At 53.7% G+C, this 25,173-nt stretch overlaps 1 protein-coding gene across 5 annotated transcripts in view; it reads left to right on the top strand.

The window, feature by feature from the left end:
- Nucleotides 1-24,476, top strand: part of TANGO2 (transport and golgi organization 2 homolog) — a 37,605-nt gene extending 13,129 nt beyond the window's left edge. Inside the window, exons 3-9 of one of the 5 annotated variants that reach the window (XM_019755919.2) lie at nucleotides 7,270-7,358; nucleotides 12,688-12,807; nucleotides 13,422-13,506; nucleotides 16,903-16,973; nucleotides 19,530-19,683; nucleotides 21,129-21,233; nucleotides 23,362-24,476. In XM_019755919.2, coding sequence (XP_019611478.2) covers nucleotides 7,270-7,358; nucleotides 12,688-12,807; nucleotides 13,422-13,506; nucleotides 16,903-16,973; nucleotides 19,530-19,683; nucleotides 21,129-21,233; nucleotides 23,362-23,482 — 745 coding nt within the window. In that variant the 3' untranslated portion in view covers nucleotides 23,483-24,476. The other 4 variants (XM_074321890.1, XM_019755918.2, XM_074321889.1 and 1 more) reach the window with 4 other exon arrangements.
- The last annotated feature ends 697 nt before the right edge of the window (nucleotides 24,477-25,173 follow it).

Below are 25,173 nucleotides of genomic sequence, written 5' to 3'. Positions count from 1 at the left end.
ATACAAATATCTGCTATCTGTTTGAGTGGCTGAATTAACTCATTTCAGGCTAGAGAGTGGAGGGTAAGGGGGATCAAATATATGGTGATCTCTTGTAATTGTAGAAATCAAATGTGGCTTGTATTCATCTTTTGTTATCAGTATATGTTGAGTATTACAATTTCAATACAGTTTTCCTTAAAAAAAAAAAAGTATATGGTGATAGAAGGAGAACTGACTCTGGGTGGTAAACACACAATGGGATTTATAGATGATGTAATACAGAATTGTACACCTGAAATCTATGTAATTTTACTAACAATTGTCACCCCAATAAATTTAAAAAATAAATTAAAAAAAAAGAAAAAAAGAGAGTGGAGGGTGCAGAGTGTCCACTGTTGCCTTCCCGCAGAGGACGCAGCAGGGCCAGGCCAGGCTCTGGGACCTGACCCTGTCCAGCCCCCGATAGGGTGAGCTGTTTGAGTCAGGGTGCAGTCACTGGATAGGACCCAGGCACAGTGATTCGAGCAGGGAAAGTGTAATATACAGAATGACTAACTAATGGGATTGGGGTGCCCAGGGCAGAGCCCCATCCCTCAGCCCTGGGCTGAGATCCAGATCTTGCTGGGAGGACGTAGCTGTGGCATCCTGGATGACCGAGAAGTCACTGGGGTGCTGCACCGGCAGAACTTGCTGGAAATCTGCCTTCAAGGGTGCTGGCAGCTGTTGCAGGGAGGGTGCTGGGGGAAGGTGCTCGGCACTGGGCACTGCTTACTACTGTGGGCTGGGGAAGCCTCCTGAGAAAGCACACAGGGGGGCCAGGAAAAGAGGCCTCTCCTCCTCCAGTGTGTCTCCAGCGCCCTCGAATGACAAAACTTCACATGGTACCAGCTGCAAAGTTCAGCTTCCTTATCACAGAGCAGGCAATGGAGTGTGAATCTGGGGCGGAGGTGTAATAAATGGATAACTGGCACGGTCCACCCCCTTGGCTATTGAGCTTTCATATCACTTGTCTATGCTCATTCGGACGCCCACGTACCGACAAAACAACTCCCTTTCCACCCAACAAGTGAAGAATTTCTCAAATGAGGATATGCAGGCTGCGAGTCACGAGGCCCACTGCTGCCCATACTTATTACTCCCAGATTCGGCCACAGCCCCACTTGATACGCTCTTCCCTGATGTTATCTACTACCTCCTGCAAGTAAAATAAAATAGGGAAGGAGGGGAGAGGAGGGTGAGCACGGACGGGTCTCTCTTGCTTTCGCTTAGAACCTGTGCGTCACTGCCAGGACCTGTCCTCCTAACAGCTAACTCCTTGTAGATTGTGATTCAAGACAGCCCTGGTGTTTCTCTCGAGTGTTTTCCAAAGCTCTAAGCCAAAGACCAAATATGCCGCCTCCGGGTGACTGACTGAATATGCTCAGTGTTTTCCCAACCACGTAGGAGGGCCAGAGAGGCTTCTGGGGGCTGCTTCTGTTCTAGGGGGTGTCCGGACAATGAGAACGGGCAGGCTGCAGGCTCTCCATGTACGCACTTCTGTTCGTGTGCGATGCGAGAACAGGACGGGGGAGCATGGTGGGGCTGCCACGGGAGGGACACCACAGCATGCCCACGGAGGAACGGCCTGGTGAGCTAAGCCTGGGTTTGTTAGCGACTGAGGAGGGCCTCCCAGTGCCTGGAGAGGGATGGGGAGCAGCGAAGGGGATGCAGGCCCGGCACCAGGGCCATTGGCATGGAGGGGAGGAGGCCCTGGCTGTCCAATGCTGCCAGGAGCTGTCTGGGCCAGCAGGGCCTGCCCCAGCCCCCTTACCTGGGCTCCTTCCTACCTTAGCCATTGCTCTCCTGGCCTAGGATGCGGCAGCCTCTGCCCCCTGCCTTGGCATCCACTACTGCTATAACGTCATCTGCCCCCTACGTAGCAGAAGTCAGGAATGGGAGTGTGTGGGTGTATATGTTAAAGTATATGTAACATAAAATTTTGCCATTCTAATCATTTGTGAATGTCTAGTTCCATAGCATACTCACATTGTTTTGCAACCATCACCACTGTCCATCTCCACAACTCTTTTTATCTTCCCAAACTGAAACTGTCCCCATTAAATACTAAGGCCCATTCCCTCTCCCCCTAGCCCTTAGCAACCACCATTCTCCTTTCTGTTTCTATGACCTTGACGATGGGTACCTCATATAAGTGGAGTCATATAATATTTGTCATTTCGTGACTGGCTTATTTGACTTGGCATGACATCTTCAAGGTTCATCCGTGTCATATAGTATATGTCAGAATGTCTTTCCCTTTTAAGGTAAGTCGTATTGCATTGTATGGATAGACCACATTTGTTTATCCATTCATCCATTAGTAGACACTTGGGCTGTTTCCACCTCTTAGCTATTTGGAGTAATGCTGCTGTATTAGTGTACAAGTACCTGTTCGGGTCCTGCTTCCAGTTCTTTTGGGTGTGTACCCAGAAGTGGAATTGCTGGATGCTATGGCGATTCTTTGTTTGACTTTTTGAGGAAATGCCAAGTTGATTTCTTCGAATGTCTTTTGATGGCCCTGTCATAGGCTCCCCTTGCCATGTCAGCACATGTCCCCTGTTGGGTGGCAGAGAGTGTCCTCACCGAGTGTCATCATGTCATCATTGTGCATTGTCTAGATCAGGTCCTCTCCTCCCAGCCAGGTGGTCCCAGCACCAGGGCCACCATCCACCTGGGCCCTGCTGCCCACAAAGCAGGCACACATGGCTGCAACTGGTGAGAAGGCCCCTGTGGCTCTGTGTGCGCCCTCCAGCACCCTCAGTATCAAGTCTGCCTCTTGCCCCTCAGGGTAACGATAGCCCCTGTTCTTATTCAGATTCGTGGGTTAAGCTCATCCCTGCAGTCAGTGTTGCTCCAGGTCAGAGGATTGCAAAGAGGACCTTTGCAGTTGGACCTGTGGCCATCATTACTGTATATATAAATGTGATTCAAACAGATCACCTCTGCCTGCACAAGAGACTGAGACATCTTCATTTTTTATTTTATTTTTTTTAATGATTTTTTTTTTTTAATTGGGGAAGGGGAACAGGACTTTATTGGGGAACAGTGTGTACTTCCAGGCCTTTTTTCCAAGTCAAGTTGTTGTTCTTTCAATCTTAGTTGTGGAGGGCGCGGCTCAGCTCCAGGTCCAGTTGCCATTGCTAGTTGCGGGGGGCGCAGCCCACCATCCCTTGTGGGAGTCGAACTGGCAACCTTGTGGTTGAGAGGACGCGCTCCAACCAGCTGAGCCATCCAGGAACTCAGCGGCAGCTCAGCTCAAGGTGCAGTATTCAATCTTAGTTGCAGGGGGCGCTGCCCACCATCCCTTGCGGGAGTCGAGGAGTTGAACCGGCAACCTTGTGGTTGAGAGCCCACTGGCCCATGTGGGAATCGAACTGGCAGCCTTCGGGGTTAGGAGCACGGAGCTCTAACCGCCTGAGCCACCGGGCCGGCCCGAGACATCTTCATTTTTGATGCCGGGGGCAGTATTGCTTGTTGCTCTGCCTTTTACTGATGCTGATCTTACGGGAATATGTTTTCTAGCTTCCCAGTAGTTCGTTCCGTAGAAGGGGCCCCCTGCCCAGGGTGGCCTGTGATGTTCAGGGTTATCCGTCCTGTGCTGCTTTGCTGGCCTGAAGCATGGTTCCTGAAGCATCTCTTCCTCTCTCTGGCTGTGTTCGAGCATTCTGTCGTCTCTTTCCCATAGGAGAAAGCCTGGGCCACTCAGAGCGTGCGTCTTGTGGTCTGTTCATGCCCAGACTTAGCAGTCCACTGTCTGAGTGGCCTGTCGTGGGGGTGCGGGGGAGGGCAGCCAGCTCAGTGCCTGCCCAGGGAGTGAATGTGAGCATGGCCCCTGCAGAGAAACTCCAAGCCTAGTGCTGGGCCGAGTTGTCTCAGACCCTGCGGTCTGCACCCCCTACCTCTCTTGTTACCACCCTGATGCTCTCCCTATTGGGGGTGCCCATCCCTCCAGAGGTGGCAGCCCCCATGTCACATGTCACTGCTGCTTCCCCCTGGCACTCTCGGGCCTCCCTGTCTGTCTTCTGGGTGCTGGGCTGGCCCTCGTGCAGGTGAGGTCTGCCTTCTAGGTTGCATGCCGCCCACCACATATGGGCTCCTCGGGTGTCATTCCCTCCTGGGGTCACCTTGGACACAGTTCGTCATGGCTCCTGCCCAGGGGTGTGATCTCCTAGGTTGTTCTAGCGTCTGCCTGCCTCGCCCATTGTTGCCCGACACTTGGAGCCTCCAGTGTGGTAACTACTTTGGTGGCAGTTACCCAGTGTGAACACAGTCTGGGTGCCTGTTGGTTTTGCTTTTGTTTTTAATTCTAGTATGACTCTCTGTGGTGCTCTGGCAAAGAGCCTAGTAGGTAGACTTACATTAGTGGCCTGTGAGATGCTGGTTTAGAAGTTTTCCATGCTGGCTGCAGCTTTGCCCTGGGATTCCAGTGACCTTGCTGTGCTCCGTAGAGGCACCTGTGTTCTGATGGGATTCCATTGATGTTATTTCCTTGATTGCAAAGGGATATGTGCTCTTTGAAGAAACAGTCATACCTCACCAGATGGACAAAGTGAACTGTGAGCTCGCAGACCCACCCTCCCTAGACAGGGCACAGACCCACCCTCAGCAGTGGGTGAGGAGTGCCTGTTGGTCCTGAATAATTAATGAGTGGTTTCAATTATTAGAACAAAACAAAGCCATGGGGCCCTGTCCTCAGAGCCCCAACTGTTGTGGTGACCAAGTTGCCTGCCTCTGGGCACAATGGCGCAGATGGACCTGTACGGGCATTGCGGTCCCAGAAGTGGAGACTGAGGGAATACTTCTCTTACTTGGAGCCTCAAGGCGGGTGCTCATCACACCTGCGTGTCTCTGAATTACAATTGGAGGAAATCCCCGCAAACCACGAAATTCAGCTAGTGACTCCTGTGACAAAAATAACCCAGAAATTCGTGCTCCTGGTTATTAACAAGCACATGTAACTGCTCCTTGTTTTAAAAATAGGCCGTTGAAAATCGTAGGACAGAAGGTTCTGCTCAATCAGCTTTTTTTTTTCTTTCCCTAATTTTTCCTTCTCCGGAGCCGTGTATAAGGATCAGCCGGAGCTGACAGCACCAGCCTCGTTTGGGGTCTTGATCCTGACCACACGAAATGGCCCCCACCCACGGGGGCTGGTGGGGGTCCTGGCCCTTGCTGCATTCCCACTACAGCTGTGGAGTCTTCCCCCCACACGGGGACGTGGTGCTCTCCCTTCTCCTGACTGCATCCAGGCCATGCTGGATGGCGCACCTTCCACCAGGATGGCCCACTCAGGCAGCCGGTGGGAGCAGGGCCAGCCAGGACAGATCCGGGGCTGGGTCCCAGAAGGGACAGAGTAGGTGTGGTGGGAGGCAAGGGTCAGGGCCCAGCTGGCCTCTCCCTCAGGTCATCCATCTCCAGCCAAGGCTGGGGTCCAGGTTGGAGCTTGGAGCTGAAGCTGCAGAGGGTCATTCTGTGAATGGCTGGGGCTTTTATCAGGAATGGGGACCTTTCCCTCTTGGGTGCACGTCCCTGAGGCCTGGCACAGCCCTTGGAGCCGGCTGTGCAGAGGGGATAGAGAGTGGCTGTTGGCCAGATGGCCATCTCAAAGGTGGTGAGGCTTCCAGGGCAGACCCGAGGGTTCCATGGCCATGCACAGTGCCTGGCTGTGCTGGCACTGGTGGCCGGGGCTACATAGAGAGGTGCAGCGTGGGGGCGGGGGTCACATGCCACGTGCATGAGGTGCAAACACTTCCATGGCCCAGCACTGGTTTCATTTTCAATTTTAGGAACATCTTTATTAATTCACATTGTACCCTGAGCAAATGTTCATAAAACCAATAAGACAATACAAAAATTATTTTTGAAGATTTTTTAGGTCCTGACCACTGACTAGATTAGTTTGGTTTCACACCCAGAGTTACCACAGGCTGCCAAGTCCTAGTCCCTGACCCACTGTCTTCTGTTCACCTGTGCACATGTTTGTGGTGCTCAGAGGGTCCTCCAGTGATCGCTGGTTAGTCTCAGAGGTGTCCCTCTCCATCACTATCTATATATCTCAGTCACCCCCCCCCCCACTCCGGTTCAAGCCGTTGTTTCTCAGTCTAGTTGTGTAGGGCACAGCTCCCTAGTCCATGCTGGTGTTATGAGCCTTGCGCTCCCCCCGGCTGAGACAGCCGGTCGCCAGTCGTCTGTTGGCCGCTCACAGCAGCTCGCGGACTACTGGCCACTCAGGCTGGCCATTGGCCGCTCACAGGGTGCATGATGGCCCACGGCAGCACTCAGCAGCCCATGGCAGCACACAGCAATCTACGGCAGCCCACGGCAGTTCACGCTGGCCACTGGCCACTCACAGGGGTGCATAGTAGCTGGTGGCAGCTCACGGCAGCTCATGCCAACCTCTGGCTGCTCACTGCAGCCCAGCTCCAGAAAGAGCCGTTGTTCACAATCTTAGCTGTAGAGGGTGCAGCTCACTGGCCCATGTGGGAATCGAACTGGCGACCTTGGTTAGGAGCACGGTGCTCCAACCACTGGGGCGGCACACCATCTACATTCTTGTTTAAACCGCAAAGCCAACTGGAAACATCGATTTCTTACCTCTAAGCCAGGGTTCTGAAAACTGTGACATGTTTTCTAATTGCCAAAGAAACACTTGTTTGATTCGTAATGAAAAAAACTAGTGAAAGAGAAGCTGTCACCCATTCCCTCCCCCAAACACCCCAAACTCAGGACAGCAGCCCTTGGAGACCCTGTGTGCTGCTGGGGTCCCACGCAACCCCAAGCCGCTCTTGTGGGTGTACTTACACTTCTGGAACACTGGCTGGGGTATCCTCAGGGGAAGGGACAGATGGACGGAAGGAGTGGCACCTCCCTGCTTCCTGGCTATCTGGGACTTGCTTGGTGCCAGCTGCTCAGGGCTCTCACCTGCCTGGCTCCTGGTCTCACTCACCAGAGTTTGTTCCAGTGGGCAGCGGGTATGCAGGGACCTCGTCCCCTGGCCCTGAACAGTATGGACACACGTCTTTGCCTATCTCCTGCTTATTTCCTCTGGAGGACCCTGGGGTGCAGTCCTGGCCACAGGCTCCCCAGGAAACCACCCGCCTGGAGCTGCCACAGACCTTTGTCCCATGCACGTTCCTGTTCTCTTTGGAACTTGCTCATGTTGTTACTGAGGCAAATTTTCTTTGTTAAGTAGAGGAAAAAATACGGCTTTTGTGTTTCACCCAAGAGTTGCAGTCATGCTTTCTCCTTCAGGCTCATCCTGGCAGCCAACAGGGATGAATTCTACCACAGACCGTCCAAGTTAGCAGACTTCTGGGGGAACAACAATGAGATCCTCAGCGGTAAGTCTTCCCTTGCTGAGTGGCCATGGCGTGGGAGCCCCACGCCCGGAAGTGTGAGCCCCAGATGGTCTAACTCTTATGGATGCTGTCTCCCCGTGTAAGTTCAGAATGAATCAGAGGACACTGGTGAGTCTCGTGGGGCGGGCTGCAAAGTCACAATCCGGGCCCAGCGTTGGGTTGAGCAGCCCTAACACTGTCCACCCAGCACCATCCACGTGACTTCATGTGCCGTGGATCCCCTGAAGAAGTAGCAGCAAGGATTTTCGGTTCCACCCTTCCCCTGTGGCACATGTTTGGGTGGGTGTGAGGTACAGTCCACGCTTGATCGCTCTGTGGCTCCATAGCTGTAGGTGTGTGTATACGTGTGCTTATGTCAGCACACGTTTCTGTTTACGCACAAGCACCCCTTGCTCCAGGGAGAGCTGATCTGAATTTGGGGAGCAGAGGTTTGGTTGGGGCATCTTCAGGTGGAAGCTTCACGAGGAGTTCCCGTGGTGGCAGAAGTGGAGGTGACAGCTGAGTCCCCTGCCCACCCAGCCAGCAGCCTCCCTGAGCTCCTGGGACAGGGAGCAGTTCTTGCCCACGGGATGGGCCAGGGTCTACTTGGAGGGCATATAGACAGGTATTGGCTAGGTCAGGAGTCCCTCTGCCTGTGAGCCCGGTACCGGGCACACACAGGGAGCCTGGCAGAGCTGATGGGGTGCCCAGTGTGCTGGGCATGTGGCCATGTGGGTCCAGGGAGGCTGTATTTGCCATGTTTTGCCTGCAGGGTCTAAAAGCTCGGCTGTGGAGCTTCCACAGAAGGCGTCTGATGTAGACTGTGGTTGGGCGGTATTGTGAGGAAAACACTGCTGAAATTGGATCGTCCTGGTACTCTGTGGGAGGGCAGGAGGAGGGGGACCAGGGCAGGGCACCGTCCTGGGAGGCAGTGGGGAAAGCTGCTGAGAGGCTGTGAGTGGGGACCTCAGGATGGCTGAGTGCAAGAGGGAGAAGAGGCTGGGTCTCTTGCTGTGTCTTGGCTTTATCAGAAACTACACAGGAGACCTTGGAAATGTCTAGACTTGCAGACAGGAGCATGAAGTGAGGCTGGCAAGGAGACCCTTGTTTTGTAACTCTAGGCACAGCAGTACCATAACCCTAGGGGTGTGTGTGTGTGTGTGTGTGTGTGTGGCTGGATTGACCACAGCTCTCTCCCTGTGAGGCCATGACAGGAGGGCTGAGGGGAGCCTGTAGGCACAGCCATGACCATCCAGGCTATCCTGGGATAGGATGGAACGGAAGGGGGTCATGAGATGGAGCAGGTTGTGTGTGTTGCGGCTGCAGGGCAGAAATGGGAGGCTAAAGTGTGTGTGTGTGTGTGTGTGTGTGTGTGTGTGTGTATTGATGGGGGAGGCTTGTCGGGATGCATGGGATGAGGGGTGAGAGGCTGATACCCTGGGGAATTGGGACAGGAGGCACCTCTTGAGGATTTTTGTAGATGAAGACATGGAGGCTCAGATGAAGGGTTAGTCTGCCTGGACCCCTGGCCATCCTGGTCACTTCGACTCCATTCTTCCCTGGTACCCGGACCTGCACCCTGCCCGTGAATCAGCACCAATCCAGCTGGGGAGTTATAGCCACTCGGAACTGTTCACCCTTCGTAGTGATTTAGAGGAGGCCCTTGGCATGCTGATACAGGTGTCTGCCAAGTGGTAGGGGGGTCACCACACTGCCAAGTGGGCCCAGCAGCCACAGTTCCTGGCTTAGGGCCAAAGACATCAAGGTCCACGTCCTCCCACTGTCTGACATCGGCAGGTTGTGTGCAGAATTGTAGATGAGTGTTTCTCCAAGCGGATCCTTGAGCCAGTAGCATCAGCATTACTTGGGAACTTGTTAGAAATTAGCACAAATTTGGATATTATTTCTTCAAATATTTTTTTCTGTTTCCTTCTCTCTCTTCTCAATCTCTTTTACTCTTTCTGCCTCCAAACACATATTAGTTTACCTGAGGTTGTCCCACATTTCGATGATGCTCGATTCATTAAAAAAAACTAAACAAAAAAGACCTTCTTTTTTCTCTGCTTTATTTAGGTATTTAGGTGATTTATTTTGCCATATCCTCAAATTCACTAACCTTTCTTCTACAGTATCTAATCTGCCTTCAATCCCATCCCGTATATTTTTCATCTGACACTTTATAGTTTTTAATCTCTAGAAATTCAATTTTTATGTCTTGTCTCTACTTAACTTTTTTAGCATATAGAATACAGTTTCAATGACTGTTTGCATGTTCTTATCTGCAAATTCTGACATCTGTGTCAGTTCCAGATCAGTTTTAATGGATTGATTGAACTCCTCTTAGAGGGTGGGGATGTTTTCTTGCTTCTTTGAATGTCTGGTAAGTTTTGATTTTATTTTGTTGGAGGCTAAATATTTTTGTAACCTATAAATATTCTTGAGCTTTGTTGTGGGACACAAGTAAGTTACTCAGAAACAGTTTCGGATCTCGCTTTTCAGGTTTGTTAGGTGCTAGGTCTGAAGCAGTGCCCAGAATAAAGCTGATTATTCCCTATACTGAGGCAAGATCCTTCTTTCTGTTCTTCCCAGTGTCCCCTGAATCTTGAGGTTTTCCAGGCTGGCTTCTGGGAACAGGCACTGTTCCCGGCCCTGTGTGAGCACCGTCCCCTCTGATCCTCCTGGGTGGTTCTTTGCCGGCCTTGGGTAGTTTCTTCACACACATGCACTGAACAGATGTCCATAGTTCTCTGTGTGCTGTCTTCTCTCTGGTCTTTTGTCCCAAGAACTCTGGCTGCCTTGGTCTCCCTAGACTCTTAGCACCTTTTCTCAGCCAGGGAGCCTGCTGAACTCTGCTGGCCCCTTCCCTGTGATGCGTCCCGGAGACTCTCCAATTGTGGGACCCAACTCATTCCTTTCCTGTCTCTCAGATATTGTTGTCCTTTGTTTTCTGATGTTCAGGGTCTTGAAACCCATTGTTTCATGTCATTTGTTGATTTTTTTGGTGGTTTTATATATGAGGGTAAATTTGGTCCTTGTTGATTGGCTGGATTGTAGCAGTTTCATTCGCTTTTTTATTGTTGATTTGTAATAGTTCTTTGTGTGTTCTGGATATGAGTTCTTTGTTGGATAAATGTATTGCCGACTCATTTTTTTTTTTTTTTTTTGCCTACTCGTTTTCTTAATGATATGTTTTTTTTTTTTTTTTTTTTTTTTTTTTTTTTTTTTATTGGGGAAGGGGAACAGGACTTTATTGGGGAACAATGGTCAAATTGTTGTCCTTTCAATCTTAGTTGTGGGGGGTTCTGTTCAGCTTCAAGTTGTTGTTCTTTCAGTCTTAGTTGTGGAGGGCGCAGCTCAGCTCCAGGTCCAGTTGCCATTGCTAGTTGCAGGGGGCACAGCCCACCATCCCTTGCAGGAGTCGAACCGGCAACCTTGTGGTTAAGAGGACAGGCTCCAACCAACTGAGCCATCCGGGAGCTCAGCGGCAGCTCAGCTCAAGGTGCCGTGTTCAATTTTAGTTGCAGGGGGCACTGCCCACCATCCCTTGCGGGACTCGAGGAATTGAACTGGCAACCTTGTGGTTGAGAGCCCGCGCTCCAACCAACAACTGAGCCATCCGGGAGGCAGCTCAGCTCAAGGTGCCGTGTTCAATCTTAGTTGCAGGGGGCAGAGCCCACCATCCCTTGCGGGACTCGAGGAATTGAACTGGCAACCTTGTGGTTGAGAGCCCACTGGCCCATGTGGGAATCGAACCGGCAGCCTTCGGAGTTAGGAGCACGGAGCTCTAACCGCCTGAGCCACCGGGCCGGCCCCCTTAATGATATGTTTTGGTGAGCACAATATTTTATTTAAATGAAGTGCAGTTTATCTACTCTTTCCTTTTATGGTTTGTTCTGTTTGTCTTTGCCTACCCTGAGGTCATAAAGATATTTTCCTCTGTTTGCTTCTAGAAGCCTTCTGATTTGGGGTTTTATGGTTAGGTCTATGATTTATTTCACATTAATTTTTGTACATGGTGTGAGATAGTGGTTGAAAAACATACCTTCCCATTTCTCCAGTTGTTCCAGCATCATTTACTGAATAGTCTTTTGCCTATTACATTACTGTGACAACTTGGTTAAAAATCAGTTGAACACATACGTGTGGGCATGGGTCTGTTATGTACTCTCGTGTGTTTCATTGATCTGTTTGTCTGTCTGGATGCCAATGCCACACTGTTCGACTACTGCAGCTTTTCGCCAAGTCTTGAAATCAAGCAGTGCAAGTTCTCCAGCTTTGTTCTTCTTCAGGACTGCTTTGGTCATCCCTGTTCCTTTGTATATACATAGAAATTTTAGCGTCAGCTTGTTAATTTCTATAAAACAAAAAGCCTGCTGGGATTTTGGTTGGGATTGTGTTGACTCTCTTGGTCATTTGGGGAGAATTGTCATCTTAACAATATCGAATCTTCTGGTGGATGAACAGGGCATAGCTCTCATTTAATTAGTTCTGCTCGAGTTCTTGCAGTACTGCTCTGTGTTTCTCCGTCTTTAAGTGTTACACATTTTTCCTTAAGTGTTTTTCTAAGTATTAAAAAAAATTATTTAGCGCTGTTGTAAATGGTATATTTAAAATTTCATTTTCCAGTTCTTGCTGGTATTTACTTAGTTCTAGTAGATTTTTTGGGGGGGCTGGGTAGATTCCTTTTGGATTTTCTTCACATGTAATCCTGTCATCTACAAATAAAGACAGTTTTACTTCTTTCTTTTTGATCTTTACAGCTTTTGTTGCTTTCATTGTAATAAAAATAACATTTTAATGAGTTAGCCATTTTAATCCCAATCTTCAAGTAAAATGACTCTCTAGTCTAGGAAGACGCTCTCCTGTGGCTTTAAGGGCCTGGCTGAACCTATGGTGGAGCCGGGTGGATTGTGTAGCATTGAACGTGGAAGAACCTCTGCTCTGAGGATGGGACTTGCTGGTGGGCACTGGGCTCCTAGTGAAGCGCCCAATGTGAGGGCCCCATGCATTCTGTATGGGGAGGGCAGCCAGTGCCTACACCAGATCCAGGACGAGGTTCCTCACAACAGAGCTGGCGCTCTGCTCCCAGCCCAACGCTGACCCAAGCAACAGGATGCTTCTGCCTGTGTCAGTTGTCCTGTGGGGCAGGGCACAGGGAGGGCACTTCCCACGTGTCTGGTGGGCCCCAGGGGCTACACACCTGTGGAGTCAGAGCCCCTGTTCCACAGCCAGAGCTGTGGGGCTGAAGTGCGGCTCCCCGGGATGTGGGGACAGGGTGGGGCTGGCGCCTACGCAGTGGGCACTTCTGGTGGTGATGCGGGTGTCCTCCCAGGGCTTGACATGGAGGAAGGCAGGGAAGGAGGCACGTGGCTGGGCATCAGTACACGTGGGAAGCTGGCAGCCCTCACCAACTACCTGCAGCCACGGCTAGACCGGGACGCCAGGGGCCGAGGTACTGTGGGATGGGGCTAGGGGCTGGCTTAGCGGGGATATGGCAGTGGGACCTCAGGGGTGGGGCTGGAGGCTGGTCTGGGGGTGGGGCCTCGGGGCAGGCCCTTCCTTGGGCACCTGCAGAGACAGGAGGAGGAGCTGGAATGGGGAAGAGGGGCAGGCTTTTTCCTGGGCTTCGCAGTCTCACCATTGAAACCACCCTCAGCCTGGCCCACATGACACCCACCTGCACAGACCCTTCACTGCTCTCAGGGAACATGCTCCATACTTGTGTCCTGGCCAACGTGTCAGTCCTGACTGTTGTGTCATTGTCTCCCACCTGTTTAACGTTTGCAGATGCCCCTGGGAAGACAGCTCCATAGACACATATTGTCTCTACTGAAGACTTTTTCCCTCATGCTGGACTTCTATATGGGGACACAATGGAGAAAAACAATTTTAAAGCCAACAAAAACATAGTTCTTGATGCAGATCTTTTTGGCTGCCAGATCAATGAGATGGCCAGCCCAAGCAGGACCATCAGTCTCTCAGGGAGAGGGGCTAAGCCTACTGCCTCGGCCACGGGTGTCTGTCCCCTGCTCACAGGTGAACTTGTGGCCCACTTTCTGACCACAGACGTGGACAGCTTGACCTACCTGAAGAAAGTCTCCGCAGAGGGCCACCTGTACAACGGCTTCAACCTCATAGCAGCCGACCTGAGGTGGGTCTACTAGAGGAGGGACGGCGGCTCATCGAGTGCTACTCCAGGCCTGGGTCATGGGCTCAGCAGGAAGTGGGCCTCCTGCCTCGCCACTCAGCTTAGGTGGCAGCCTCCCCAGAGGCATGGCTCCTGGTGGGCTGGGTGAGCATCCCAAGAGCCGAGCCCCTCCCAGACCCACTGCTGTGGGGACTCAGGAAGCAGATCTTTGAAGGGGGGGCTTCCTGTGACCATGTAAGGGCTGTTGGGTCCTGCCGTGAGAGAGCTAGAGCATGAGTGCAGGGCTGCTGTCCTAGCACAGGGTGTGCCCCTTGCCCATCCCTGCCCCTCCGCCCCCAGGGCCCCTCCCCATATCTGTGGCTGCGGAGCCCGCTGTTTTTGAGCTGTACCTCACTTGCCCTGCTTTCTGGTGGGCAGAGATGCTGCAGGTTGGAGAAGGAAGGTGCAAACACAACTGGCCGTGTTCCTGGAGTGCTCTGGGGCCCTGCAGTGGCATCTTCAGAGAGCTAGGTGTGAGCGGGCAGCGTGGTTCATCTTAGGTTCTGAGGGAAGCTCAGGGCTCTTGAGATTGAGGAGTCAGGTTGCTGCAACCCTGCAGAGGGCTCGAGTCCTGTGGGGAAGTGGCAGTTGGAGCCTTGCCAGGCCCATGTGGGGCACACAGAGAGGTGCAGCAGGGGGCTGATAGCTGTAGCAGCAGTCAGTGGTTACCTGGATGGCCGCATGCTGAGCTTCTCACATGCAATGCTCAGCATATCACAGCCACCTGTGTGCCTGATGCAGCTGAGCTCAGACAGGCAGGTGACCTGGCCATGACCACTAGCCATGCGAGGTGGAGCTGGGGTCCTGATACCCCCGGAGACAGCAATTGCATCCCGTCAGTTGTGCACCAGGCTAGGAGGGAGCACCGCTCTTTTCCAGTTGAGACTGGTTGCCACTGGGTCATCGCCTGGCTTCTCAGTGTGTGTTTATTTCTCTAGCGCCTGGGCCTGAACCCTGGCCTCTGCCTCACACCAGCTCAGGCACCAGCTGCATGGGCACTGCTTTTGGCATCAGTGTGGTCGACCTCCCACTGCAGACACTGAGCCCCGAGATGAAGTGATTGTTGGTGTTTGGCTCCGGTTAGTGGGAGACACAGAGACATGTGGCACTCTTGTGTCCTGGGGTGGGGCGGGGGGGGACCCCAGAGCCTGTGCCCTGCTCCATCAATCAGACCCTAGTGGACAGGAGCAAGGGACTGCAGGAGTCTGTAGGCTGGGTACCAAGCTCCTGTCTGGTCTGTCTTTGGACAGATGAGCGGATGCTGTTGGCAGTTTCAGTGTGTGTGGAAGAATGTGCTGGATAGGGGAGCAGCAGTGCTGTGGCCACGAAGGGAGGACAGCGTAGAGAGGGCCTGGCTGGGTGTTCACCCTGTGCTACCTAAGGGCCTCGAAGAGTAGCTGGTCGATACAGCTATTGTCAGGAGCAGCCTGCATCGCCAACCAGGGAGGGCTGGCTGTGCTGGGCTCCCACCCATATGAAGTGTCAGTTAGAGATAAGGATGTGAGAACTGCAGGGGTTTTGTGTCTTTTGCCCTCAGTGAAGTCAGCATCCCTCCCTCCCGCCCTCCCTTTCTCCTGCCCTTCCCCGCTCTCTCTTTGCTCCCTTTCTGTCCCCCTCCAAAGCCCCAGAAGTTGGTGGATGTTTCCCCCAGGGTAGGCGGTCAGTGCTCTATGGTTGGCCCATGAACATATACCTGTTCTGACCTAGCATCCTTCCACAAGGGCAGGTCCACAGGCCTCTTTCCTGGCCTGGGAGCCCCAGGCCTGCTCTGTGGTGTGCTGGGCCCCTGCCCCTGCCTCGCTGGTAGATGCCTCAGTCCAGAGGATGCAGTGCCCCGCGGGAGGAGGGCCAAGGGTTCAGGCTGGTATTGGCACTGGCACTTGCTGCCTGGCACCCTCTCTTCCCTGCTTTGGCCTGCTCACACCTTCAGCAGCTCCTGCAAGGGGAACCTCCATGTCAGCTTAGTGGTCACTTCGTTAGTAATTCTGTGTGTGTCTGACCTGGCTCGGGAGACCAGCCCCTCAGCTGCGACACCAGCAGGACTTGGTGTTCAGCAGCTGTGCCACGTGGCTGAGTGATGAGAGCCTCGTGCCCTGAGTGGGTGCACACCTGGGCAGGTGCTCCTGCTGCTGGGGGTGGGGGGTGGGGCTCAGGCCCCTCAGAGCCTGAGCAGCTGGCCTGGCTCCCAGGGACACAGCCAGGTGGTGGCCAGGAGAACCCAGAGGGTTATGCCCGAGGAACATGCCAGGACAGGCCAGAGCGTAGAGGGCTCAGAGGTAGAGGGAGCCAGGGTACAGGGAGTCAGAGTTCAGCCAGCAGCCCTGGTGGTGGGTACCAGGAGGGTGTCAAGGCCAAGAGGAGAGCCTCGTCCCCATCACTGCCTGTCCCTGTGTCAGACCCCCCCCGCCCCGCCACCTAACGAGGCATGGTGGGAGTGGGTGCCCACTCCTGCAGGTCTTCATGCTTTCCAGCTTTGCGCCTGTAAATAAAATCTCTGACGTCATTAGCTAGATGTCTTAAGAAAAGGGTCAAGTTCTGTGGGGAGGAAGAATGTGAGCAGAATGGGAAGCCACTTGGGGGACAGGGGTCCTGCCTGTAGGGTGGCACTGAGCAAGAGGAATGGGGTGGCATGGGGCTGGCCAGTGGGACTCCCCAGCACCCCTTGGCCAGCATTTCCTTTACGTTTGTTCATCCCGAAGGTTCGGGTGTCCATGTCTAGCGTTCCACCAGGAAGGTGGCTCACAGGCCAGAAAATGTCCCTCTTTAGTTTGCAGAAAAGGCATTCCAGGTTTCAGCAGGAAGATTTACTATGGTATTTTGGAACTGGAACACATTCAGCTCTGGAGCGTTTTAAACTATTTTAAATGCACACTCAGCATATGAAAGGAGGAAAGTGTGGTCTCTTTGGTGCTTTGTTCGAAGCCACTATCACCCTGGGGCATCCCGTCCAGTCCAGAGGTGCTCAGAGATCAGCTGTGGGGCTGGGGGCGATGGCCTTACAGAGGGCACCGGCGTTCATGAGTGCGGGGCTCAGCTCCCTGCACTTGTCACTGCTCTTTGGCCTCCGAGTGCCCATGCTGTGGGTCATCCAGTGAGGCAGTGGGGTCTTCTAGATGCTACCGCTCCCAGGCCAGTGGTCCCTGTGCTTAGCCAGGCGTTGGGAACCAGGGGTCTTGATGACCCTGCCTGCAAGTCCCCTGAGAGACTGGGGCCCTCACTAGCCCCTGTCCTGGCTGCAGCGGGTCACTGTCCCTGTGCTGGCAGGGTCCCTGGGAATGGGGCTGTGGAGATTGCAGGGCAGTGAGAGGTCAAGACGATCCCATAGCCCCCGTCTGACCCTCTCTGCCCTCCTGTTCACAGCACAGAAAAGGGAGATGTCATCTGCTACTATGGAAACCGGGGGGAGCCGGAGCCTGTCGTCCTGGCGCCAGGTGAGACTGCTCTGGTACATGGTGACAGGGTGGGGGCTGCTCCTATGGGGACACCTCTGTACTTTTCAGAGACTAGGTTCCTGTCGTATTTGTCTCCTGGGACTGTGCTTTTTGGCCATTTGTGTACCTTATGGCCTGTGGCCTGTACCTGGTCCACATGGCAGGATGCCCACAGCTTAGGCTGCCTTCCCCAGTGCCGAATCCATGACTGCTCAGAGAGAACTGGAAACCAAAAGGCACAAAAGGACACAGAGACCCCCGCCACCCCCAAGTCTATGCCTTGGCCCAGAGGCCTTTGTGGAAACATCTGGAAACTGTTTCTGCAATGCCCTCAGTTCTCAGTGCTGGAGACTCTGACTGGAGATGCTTTTTTGTGGCTAGATTTCTGCTTGGAAGAAATTCTTTTGAACTATATCCTGTTGTTTCATCCCTGAGCCCTAACAGCTTTATTGAGATGTAACTCACATATCACACAGTTCACCCATTGAAAGTGCATTATGCCGTAGATTTTAGTATAGTCACAAAGTTGTGTAGCTATCACTACTAACATTTGCATCACCTCAAAAAGAAACCATACTCATTAGTAGTTACTCCCCATTCCCACTTCTCTCCAGCCCCTGGCAACCACCAATCTATTTTCTGTCTCTGGATTTGCCTATTCGGGACATTTTATATAAATGGAGTGATATAATGTGTGGCCTTTTGTGTCTGGCTTTTTTCACTTAGTGTAATGTTTTCACAGTTCGTCCATATTGTATCATGAATTAGGGCTTTAATTCCTTTTTATGGCTGAATAATATTCCATTGTACATGTATTCTACATTTTGTTTCTCCATTCATCCCTTGATGGACCTTTGGCTTATTTCTACCTTTTGGCTCTTGTGGATAATGCAGCTATGGGCATTTGTTACAAGTTTTTGTGTGGACACGTTTCCATTTCTTTTGGATATATACCTAGGAGTGGAGTTGCTGAATCATAAGATAACTGTTTAACATTTTGAGAAACTGCCAAACTATTTTCCAAAGCAGCTTTGCCATTTCATATTCCCAAGAGCAGTGTACGAGGTTTTAGTTTCTTCAAATCCTCGCCAACAGTTGTCATTGTCTGTCTTTTTTATTACAACCATCCTAGTGGGTGGGAGGTGGTAACTCACTGTGGTTTCGATTTGCATGTCCCTGATGGCTAATGATGTTCAGCAGCTTTTAGCCATTTGTGTATCTACTTCGAAGAACTGACTATTCAGATTTGTGTGCCCATTTTTAAATAGGGTTGTTTGTATTTTTATTATTGAGTTGTAGTTCTTTATATTTTCTAGCTACTAGCCCCTTATTAGATACATGATTTGCAAAAATTGTCTCCCCTTCTGTGGGATGTATTTTCACTTTCTCGGTATTTTTTGAAGCACATCATTTTAAATTTTGATGATGTCCATTTTACCTGTTTTTTTCTTTCGTTTCTTGTGCTTTTGGTGTCATAGCTAAGAAATCATTGTCTAATCTAAGGTTGTGTAGCATTTCCCCTAGGTTTTTTAATAGCTCTTGCATTTAGGTCTTTCAGACATTTTGAATTGATTCTTGTGTATGGTGTGAGGTAGGGGTTTCACTCCATTCTTTGTATGTGGCTACCCAGGTGCCCAGCACCACTGGTGAGGGGCCTTTCCTGTCGCTCCTGCTGGATAAAGCACAGTGATACCCTGGACTGGTGGCATGGCTACTGGGGCCTGGCAGAGCCGGGGTTGTCTTCCTGGGAAGTGGGTGGAGTCACGTCATACTCAGTCAAGATCCTGCCCTGAAAGTCTGGCCACAGCAGAGGGTGGCCGCTCCCTGTCCTTGGTGCATCTTTCAGGACGCATGACTCCGAGCTCACCTGTCCCTGCTGCCTGCTGTTGCCTCTCCACCTCAAGGCTGTGCCTCTCCTTTTTTTGACTTGAGAAACCCTTTCCTTTTTTGTAATGCCTTCTGTTAACCACTGAGAACTTGTTCTGAGAAACTTGAGCCGAGACCTTAAGTCTTACCTGCAGGGCCCCTTCCGGTATGTAGAGGAGACCCTTCCTATGCCCACTAAGCGGGGCTGCCCTGAGTTGGTGGGTTCCCTAACCACTGATGTGAGGCAGGACTGATTGAGGGCTGGTGCCTTCCTGTCCTCCAGGCTGCCGATTCTCCCACCCTTGACATATTTAGGTAGACACACACCTTGCAGCTTTCTGGTAGCTTAGAGAGAGACACAAGTGAGGTGGAGAGGTGGTTCCCTCTCAAGGTTCTCTTTTCCTTTGCCCAGTTGGATTTCAGGTTGCTTATTCCTTATTATCAAGGCCATTTGGCATCTGTCCCTCTTGGTCTCCTGTAGGCACCCCACCATGTTGAGTTTTCCACCTTTCCCTGTGTAGATGGGTTGGGAATACATGTAGAGAAAATGCTGGAGTGTGGGACAGCCCGGCCACAGTGCCACTGGCTGTGTCCCTGGTACCTTGGCTGGTGCTGGGCGGGTGGGTGGGAGTTTACCCTAAATTCAGACAGCGGGGCCTCTGCACTGGCTGGCTGACCCCCTCCCTGCAGGGACCTACGGGCTGAGCAATGCGCTGCTGGAGACGCCCTGGAGGAAGCTGTGCTTTGGGAAACGGCTTTTCCTGGAGGCTGTGGAGCGGAGCCAGGCACTCCCTAAGGACGTCCTCGTCGCCCAGCTCCTGGACGTGCTCAACAACGAGGAGGCGTGAGTGGGTGGGTCGCACTGGGGTGAGCAGAACGTCCGCCCATGGCTCTGGCCCTGGGGCAGAGAGGCAGGCAGTCTCTGCGGCCCTTTGAGGCCTGTGGAGGTGACTGGGGCCAGCTCCTTCGCTGCAGGGGAACCTGACGGATACACTGACACACTGTCCTCTGCCCCCCTCCTGCCTGCTCCTGGGGGCAGTTGAAGTTTCCAATGGGGGGGCCTTTGATGATGGGAGATGGGGCAGTTGTGGGCCAGTGCACGAGGGAACTCGGTGCTCTCAGAGGCTTGGCGCGGCTCACATGGGGCAGAAAGTACGTGGAGGCTCCCCTGTCTGCATTCAGAGGGCTAGTGGGAGATTTTAGAAGGTTCCAGGTGCTTAGCAAACCACAGAAGAGAGTACCAGCCTCAGAATACATCTGGTGTGCTCCCCATGTGCTATCCCACCGGCAGCCATGGCACAGACACGCCTGTCCCAGGAATTGCCTGGGGAAAAGGAGTCCCTGACCCGACTTCCCTGCATGGGGCACCTGCCCCAGGGACGCCACCCCCGGCATATCTCGGCCATTCCAGCAGGGGGTCATGGTGCTGGCCAGCTACCTTCTTCCCACGCAGCAATACCGCCCATGCATCCCTCCCCTACCCCACTCAGGCCACACCAACATCCTGCCCAGATACCCGGTGGCCCCTGAAAGGAGCCCCCATGGCCTGCCTCCCGCTCCTCACCCCTAAGGCCCCTCCCTGTCCCTTGTTCACCCTACCTCTCCTCTCTGAACCATGAACCAGGACACAACTCAGCACAGCCGCCCCCTTGGGGAAACTCTGTCATTGCCGTGACAGACAATGGGCCTGGCTGGCGCATGACAGGCCCTGGCTGCTCTTATTGATAGCTCTGGGCCTGGCACCAGCTATAGTGCCCAGCAAGCTGCAGGGCTTGAGCAGCCTCCGGTCGAGTGGAGAGATGCCCATAGGCTACCTCTTGGGATAGGAAGGGAGCATGTGTGGCCAGGTGACTGCACCTGTCAGCTGTGCCCCTGGCCGAAGTGCCCTCAGCACCCAGGCCCCGCTGAGACGAGAAGGCAAGCTCACTCCTGCGGTAGTTTCTGCCCTCCCCCCACCACGGGGCCCTGCACAGCTCTGACCAAACAGAGTGCAGGGATTTTCAGATCCAGCAGAGCCTTCCCAGCACACAGATGCTCATGGCTGTGGGGTCCTGGGCCCTGGGAAAGCTCCTGGTGGCCCTGGCATGGGGAGCTGGCCCAGAGGTCACTGTCCAGCAGCCCAGGCCCAGTGATGGAGTCCTCAATGAACGTCTTGACAGAGGTTTGATGCCTTGAGCAGTAAAGTGCACAAAATAGCTCTTCCGAGGCTGGTTGGCTCCTCAGGCACATAGATAGGGCTGCAGGTGGGCCACACAGGTGCTGGTGGTAACCCTTACTCTGTCCTTCCAGGCAGTTGCCGGACCCGGCCATTGAGGACCAGGGCAGGGAGTACGTGCAGCCCATTCTGAGCAAATATGCAGCTGTGTGTGTGCGTTGCCCAGACTATGGCACCAGGTATGGTGGCTGCTTGGCGCATCCAGTCCTGTCCCATGAGGAACCTGATTTTACCTGAGTTCCATGGATCTCAGAGCCTCTGCTTTATTAGAAGCGGCTGCCATTGCACCTCGGGGGGCTGTGGGGTGAGCAGATACCAGCTCCCAGGGGTGCTGCAGACCAGGCAAGAGGCCCCTGAGGCTTTCATTGCCTCCCAGGAAGGAGTCCTGGGCTGTCCCCTGCCCTCTACACAGCCATGAGGGGGCTGGAATGTCGTTGGACACAGTCATGTCAGGAAATCCCTGTGGGCCCGGAGGTGCCACTGACTGGCTTTTCCCTTCACTTGCCTTTTATCCCTGGGCCTGTCCTGTTCTCTTTGTTACCAGGGACGGGATTAGATCGTCTCAGCCTGGGACATCACCTTTCCCCAGGAAAGGGGCAACCACTGGTCCCTGCCACAAGGTGAAAATGTCCGGGAGGGAGAAGCTGCTGCCATGGGTGTCTGCTGTCCCAGCAAATTCCTTTCCCGCCTTCCTCCCTCCTGGGAGGGAGGGAGGCCCGGCCCATCCATGTGGCTCCATCAGAGAGCAGTCCACATGCTATACTTGGAGGTGGCTGGGATACACAGAGGAGGGAAGGCTGCTGGTCCAGCCAGGATACTCCAGGAATGCTGCTGCCGCATGCCTGACCCACCTGGCTTGGAAGTGGAGAGTAGCTCTTGTGTAGCCATATCTTCCTAAGATGGGCTTACACTGGGCTCCATGGGTGCCAGCCTTGTGCCAGGCTGGGGACCTGCAGTGACTGTAATAGATGGGCCTTGCCCTTGGGGGCCCATGGCCGCCAAGTACTCAGGAGCTTGAGTTCTCAGGTGTTTGAGCCATGACAAGTGCTGACTGGTGTCAGGGTGATGTCACACAGACACCTCATTTTGGGGTTTAGGTCATTTGAGACTGAGTGAGCCAGGCTCCTTCTCTCCCTGCAGTGGGAGGGGTTGGGTTATTGCTGCCTCCATGCAGGTGAGGAGGTAGCTCTCCCAAGAGGCTGTGAGCCAACCCTGCTGTGGTGAAGTGGCTGAGGCTCCGCTGATGCTGAGGGCGTCAGGCAGGGGGTGATGCTCTGCTGATTGAGAGGGCAGCAGGCCCCCCGAGTCTGCCTTCCTTCAGGAAATGACAGCTTTGAGCCCTCTGGCTGGGGCAGGGCCAGTATGACATGAACACCTAGCACTGATACCCCAGGGCCTGTGGGTGGCATGCCTGACTGGCAACCCTTCCGTCTGGGCTAGCTTTGCCCTCGGCAGGGCTGTCATTTCCTTCAAGCCCCTCTTCTATCATTGGCTTACTTTTGTGACGAAATAGTGTGCTCACGTGTACTTGGTGCGTGAAGCAGAGCGTCAGGTCTGCTCCCTGGCTGGGAGCATGGCTTCTGGGTCCCACCTTGAGTGGGACGCCCGGTCTTCAGTACGCATGTGCCCACCCTGGGTGTCAGCTTGCATGCACTGGGACTGCTTGGGGACCCAGTGCCCGCCCTCCATCAGTGGGAGACGGGTGTTAACAAAGTGAGTACTTACCGTGAGGAGGGCCAGACAGGAGGAGAGAAGGTGTACTGAGCATTTGGGACAGGGTGGTGGGGATAGTGAGGAAGGACCGGAGGGAGGTTTCCAGGTGGAGAAGACCTAGTCCCCAAGCAGTTGACAGCTTAACCTTTTGGAAGAGCTGAGTATGGCCAAATGTCTGGGTAGCCCCTGGTAGTGGTGCTAGGCTATTGCCCGAGAGCCTGGGGGGGGGGGTGTCTGAGTGGAGCAATGCATCGTCAGCCCAGGGCCCACCCTGGTGAGAGTGGTGGGCAGTTGGGGCTTGCGCTGCAGAGGGCAAGGCAGGCTGCGGTGTTTCAGAGTGGAGGCAACAGGACTTGCCGAGCATGGGCCTGTTGGGGAGCTCCAGGCCCCACCAGACTCAGTGCCCAGTTGCCCCAGACGGGCCCCTCCACTCCACAAGGCTGAGGCAGCTGCTTATTTGTGACCTGCCTCCAGCGGGGCCGAGTGCCTAGCACAGGCTCCAGGTGTGGTGAGCTTGACCCTTCTCCCCCAGTTGGAGCTCTGAGAGGTGGCCAAGGGCAGCGGGCTGAACATGGGCCCCATGCTCTCTTTCAGAACCAACACGATCATCCTTGTGGATGCAGACGGGCATGTGACCTTCACAGAGCGCAGCATGCTGGACAAGGACCCTTCCCTCTGGGAGACCCGCACCCATGAGTTTAGGCTGCAGAGCTAAGTCCCACCCCTGGGAGTGGCCAGTGGCCCTGCCCTGAGGGGTGATGGGAATATTCCACAGCACATGCCCTGCCTGTGATTCAGCCAGTATCCCCCAGGACCAGGGCCCTCTGATTTGTGTGTGATCCGTCTGTGTCCCTGTATCCAGCTCGAGGCCCACTCTTATGCTAGTGGGAGCAACAGAATCCCACAGCCAGGCCAGGGGTAGGGCCAGGTGTGCTGTGCATGTGTGACTGCACCTGGACCTACCCCCTGCCCATGCATAGAGACACACATGCAGGCACATGCTTACATACATACCTACAGGTGCACAGGCACGCATGTACACCCATAGGGCATACACACAGGCATACACACACATGCACAGGCAACAGATGTATGCACACGTGCTGGAACACACATACGTGTGTACGTGCCAGACAGGCAGAGGTATGCCTCACACACCTGCATGTTCGTCTGGCCAATGGGTCTTTGCTTTGATCAAAACAACAGGAGTAGACGTTTGTTTCAAAGTGCTTCCTCTCGTGGGTATAGTCCAGTTCCTGACAACCAGACCTGCTCTTGGAGAGGAGACAAGCCACATTGGGAATGAGAAATGAGGAAGACCTGAGAAAAACCTACTCTCATAACAGAAGCAGAGTCTGGTTGGTGGATCCAGTGGCCCTGTGTGCACTAGGGGGTCCTGTGTGCATAGGGTTGTCCTGTGGGGGGTGGTCCTGCATACATTAGGGGTCCTGTGTGCTATAGGCGGTCCTGTGTGCATAGGGCTATCCTGTGGGGGGTGGTCTTGCATACATTAGGGGTCCTGTGTGTGCTGGGCACCTCTGCAGCCTGTCAGGCCTGCCTTCCCATTGGGGGCCATGGGTCCTGGGCAGGCCTACCTCAGTGAAGGGACACAGCCAGCCCCTGCCCTTCCCTTTTCCCTGGGGAGTCAGACTTCATAGGAATCTGTACTTGAAGTGAGATGTTGATAATAAAACCTGAGGCTGTGGTGAGTCCATGCATTCCAAGTCCTTAACTTGCGTGATAGAGAAGACGGGAACTGTTGTGTGGGTGGGGTCGGGGGCTGCTCTCCCAGCCCGCAGGAGCTCCCGTGGTACAGACACTGGCACAAGGCTCTTTCCACTTTCTCCTTTTGCTTATGGCCTCCTGGGTACCATGATGGAAGCTTGAGGGTCCTTGGCCAGAGGACGGTGCGAGAGAGACTGTGTGCCTGGTAGGTGCTGGTAATAGGGCCTCCTAAGCTGGACGGAGGAGACAGGGATTTATCCAGGTGCAGTGGGAGCCTCTGGGAACGCCCTGAGGGATCGGTGTAGTCAGGCGCACGCTCCGTGTGGACCAGGGAGGCCAGGGGATGGGGTGGGTATCAGCGTGAGAGGGCAAGTAGAACCTGTCTCAACCCCAGAACTCTGGTTTTGGGCAAGCATTTGGGAGTCTCTGTCCCCAGCCAGGGCCAAGCGTAAGGGGGTCCCACGTATCTGATGCCAAGACCAAGGCTTCCCTCTGCTTCTGTAGCTGACCTCCAACTTGGCCTTGTCAGAGCAATGGGAGCTTGAGGTGGGATATGGACGTACATCAGGCCCGAACTGCCCGCTCTGCCTTCCTCGTCCCACCCCGACCACTCCTCAGGGGCCGGATGCCCTCCTTGACTCACTTTGAACTCAGAAGAGAAGTGCTTGAGCACAGCCAGAC

Source organism: Rhinolophus sinicus, linkage group LG16 (assembly GCF_036562045.2).
Source record: "Rhinolophus sinicus isolate RSC01 linkage group LG16, ASM3656204v1, whole genome shotgun sequence".
Taxonomy (NCBI): domain Eukaryota; kingdom Metazoa; phylum Chordata; class Mammalia; order Chiroptera; family Rhinolophidae; genus Rhinolophus; species Rhinolophus sinicus.
The sequence above is the reverse complement of the archived record's forward strand: the minus strand, read 5'-3'. Positions and strand labels throughout refer to the sequence as shown.